Genomic DNA, 3,034 nt, shown 5'->3' on the forward strand with positions numbered 1-3,034 from the left:
CGGCTAGCGCATATAGCCCTCGTGTAGCTTTGCGCGAAATTCAAAAGAAACAGTTAAACCAAGTACCAAGTAAATTTGAATGAAGTTAAACCAAGCATACAGTAGGTCTGAATACAGTTTAATTAGGTGGGCCCGGATGCAGTTAATTAGGAATCAGGGTGTTTCAACGAACAATGTATAAAAACGTAGATAAACTTGAAATAAAAGAGGATGTAGGAAAAAAGTTATGTTTGTTTTGGTTCTAGAAATGTACTAAAAGTATATTAAAATATATAGAAAAGTAGTGCTTACAATATACTACTACTGTCACGAACTAAGACTAAAAGTTCCTCGAATAGTTAGCGCACCAGTATTCAAGTAATGAGTGTGAATTGTTAGGATTTTCCGAAGAGCAAAATAAATATCATTAGTGAAGAAATTTGTTCGGTTTTAACATTTTTGTAATCAAACAACACGTGTGTAAGTGTGTAGAATGTGTGCCTGTCAAAAATGTGAACTTAGTCGAATAATGAAAAACGATTGCCAGACGTTAAGATTTTTAAAGATTTCGTGTGATGTTTTACAGTCCTACCAGGAGGAAAAGGCTTACACTTCAGCACCTTATATAGGAACAAAGGTGGATTCTATCAGTTGAAACATAGTCTGATAGACGGAATGATGATGATATACTATATAGTGTTGATTTTGCAGTTTAGCACATCATACAGGAACAAAGATGAATTGTATCAGCTAAAACATAGCCTGATAGAATGGGTGGTGATATATTACCTCGTGTTGATCTTACAGTCCAGCAACTTATACATCAACAAAGATGAATTGTATCAGCTAAAACATAGCCTGATAGAATGGGTGGTGATATATTACCTCGTGTTGATCTTACAGTCCAGCAACTTATACATCAACAAAGATGAATTGTATCATTTAAAACATAGCCTGTTAGACGGGATGGTGATATACAATATAGTGTTCATCTTAAAACAAGTTCAGCGTTCTGATTGGTTTGTTAAATTTTACACTGTTTATTGGTATTAGGATATTTTTAGAAGATGAATGGCTTTCTAGACCTTCATAGTCCTGATTATGAATTACATCAGATCGTGAAGCCTTATTTTATAGCATTGGCTGTGACTAAAATCAGGTGTGTAAAGTTTGATCAAGTTAAAGAACCAAAGAAATCTTGATTACGACCGATATAATAACCATAACTACCTAATTGTGACTGGGATTATCCTCTTGTCGACCTAATAACAATTCTTCTTGTGTTTAATATATATCACGAAAAATGGAAAGATTCTCTCAGCTGTTGAACTTTAACTCAATTATTACAGTGTGGAATGGATTACTGTTGGCCTTTAATCTTTAACGAGAACATGGGTTTACAATCTACATAGTTATCGTAAATGAAATAGCTACAGTGATGTAACGTTTCCATAAGTAGTGTAGAATATTTCTTTTCTCGAATTTTCGCGCAAGTGTTCTGCATGCGGTCATCACAGTGTACCTGAATACCACATAGTCATGTGCGTTTATAGTTATGATTCTTTACTATTGATATGCGGACTAGGAATAAACTTGTTGCCATAATTTGGTAAACATAGAGAGAAGAATGCTTAGTATCTCCTAGCTAACCCAATAGAGTATGTCCTTGCATAATCTAGAGGTACCATATATTGAATAATTACAGGTTCGTTCCAAACACTGATCACAAACACCTTGAATTACAAGTTCTTGGTCATGAGAGAGTATTACACTGTTTTAGGTAATATTCTACATAACAGATCTTTAGTTTACCGTGTTTATTTTCCTGTAGGCATAGCTGTCTGGACAAATCAGAAGATGAAGACCTTTCTGAAGTGCTGGCTTCCCAAGATGTACCGCCGGCTCCCAGTAAACAGCGATTGAGACCTACAGATGACGACCTTATTAATACAGTGAAGATGGGGCCAGGCGTTGCTCAGGCTGAATGTAGGAGCTCTATGGGGGACGTTTCCCCCCAGCTGTGGAGTCGTGTCCCCATACATGTTCAAGAGAGTGCGGAAGAAAAACTTTCCTTGGAAGAACAGCGGGAGGATCTTCAAACAAAAGTGGAAAGACTTACTCTCAAACCTTGCTGGGGAAGCGAAGGTCTCAGACGGACATCTCTACCACCTGAGGATGGCAAAAAAGCCATCAGGTGATTCATCGGAACATGAGATTTCGTGGAGTGCGTTTCGCTCTATACCAAAGTGTGGACATAACCGGGTGCCTCGAATTACGTACAGCCACTCTCAGGATAGTCATATGGTCCGGAGTGGGTCGAATCGGCCCATCTACCCGTCTCTCCCATTTTCTCCCTACTGCTCACCCAACTCTTCTCCCCGCCTTCGAAGGAACCCGACGAAAGAGTCCAGTCGTGTTTCCATAGAAACCTATCCAAATTATGTGCAGCTCAACCAATACAAAATCAAGAAGGAAATAGGCCAGGTAGGTCGAATAACTGCTGTTACCACGTGATATTTGCGATTTTCAATTTTAACGTCGAACACACTTTGAAACGTAAAATTTTCGAGTTATATAAAGCTGTTGTACCAGTTATAATCGTAACTAATATTACTTCTGACGCTTTAGAGTAATTGTGATCAGAACTAATGTTATATATGACGATTTATACCAGTTATAACCAGAGATGAAGGTATAATCAGTAGAATAATATTTCTGAAGTTCTTTTACTAGTTACAACCAACAACATAAACGCTTTTTAATAGCGGTATAGAGGCTCATAGAATGGCTCCGAGTTTTTTAAGTACAAACTTTTAGCACATAGCTCCATCATCTCTTGACCGGTTTGAGATCTAATTACAGTTTTGGACTCAGGAGGTGAAACTCTTTCGATTGATGTATTTGACCAAGTCCAAGGTCTCATGGACCAATTCACTCCAATCCTGCCTAAAATAATTTCAGTTTGATGAGTAATAAAATCAAATCGGGTATGCGCGAACCCTACGCTTGGTATTGCTGGCGCACAAAAACATAGCTAATAAAAAGTAAAAAAAAA

General features: G+C 37.6%; 1 protein-coding gene across 1 annotated transcript in view; it reads left to right on the top strand.

Moving 5' to 3' along the window:
- LOC106467858 (calcium/calmodulin-dependent protein kinase kinase 2-like) overlaps window positions 1-3,034 on the top strand; it is a 78,218-nt gene that overhangs the window by 17,774 nt on the left and 57,410 nt on the right. Inside the window, exon 3 of the mRNA XM_013928238.2 lies at window positions 1,811-2,463. Coding sequence (XP_013783692.2) covers window positions 2,020-2,463 — 444 coding nt within the window. The 5' untranslated portion in view covers window positions 1,811-2,019. The remainder of the gene's footprint in view (window positions 1-1,810; window positions 2,464-3,034) is intronic.

This window comes from Limulus polyphemus, unplaced genomic scaffold (assembly GCF_000517525.1).
Source record: "Limulus polyphemus unplaced genomic scaffold, Limulus_polyphemus-2.1.2 Scaffold2767, whole genome shotgun sequence".
NCBI lineage: Eukaryota > Metazoa > Arthropoda > Merostomata > Xiphosura > Limulidae > Limulus > Limulus polyphemus.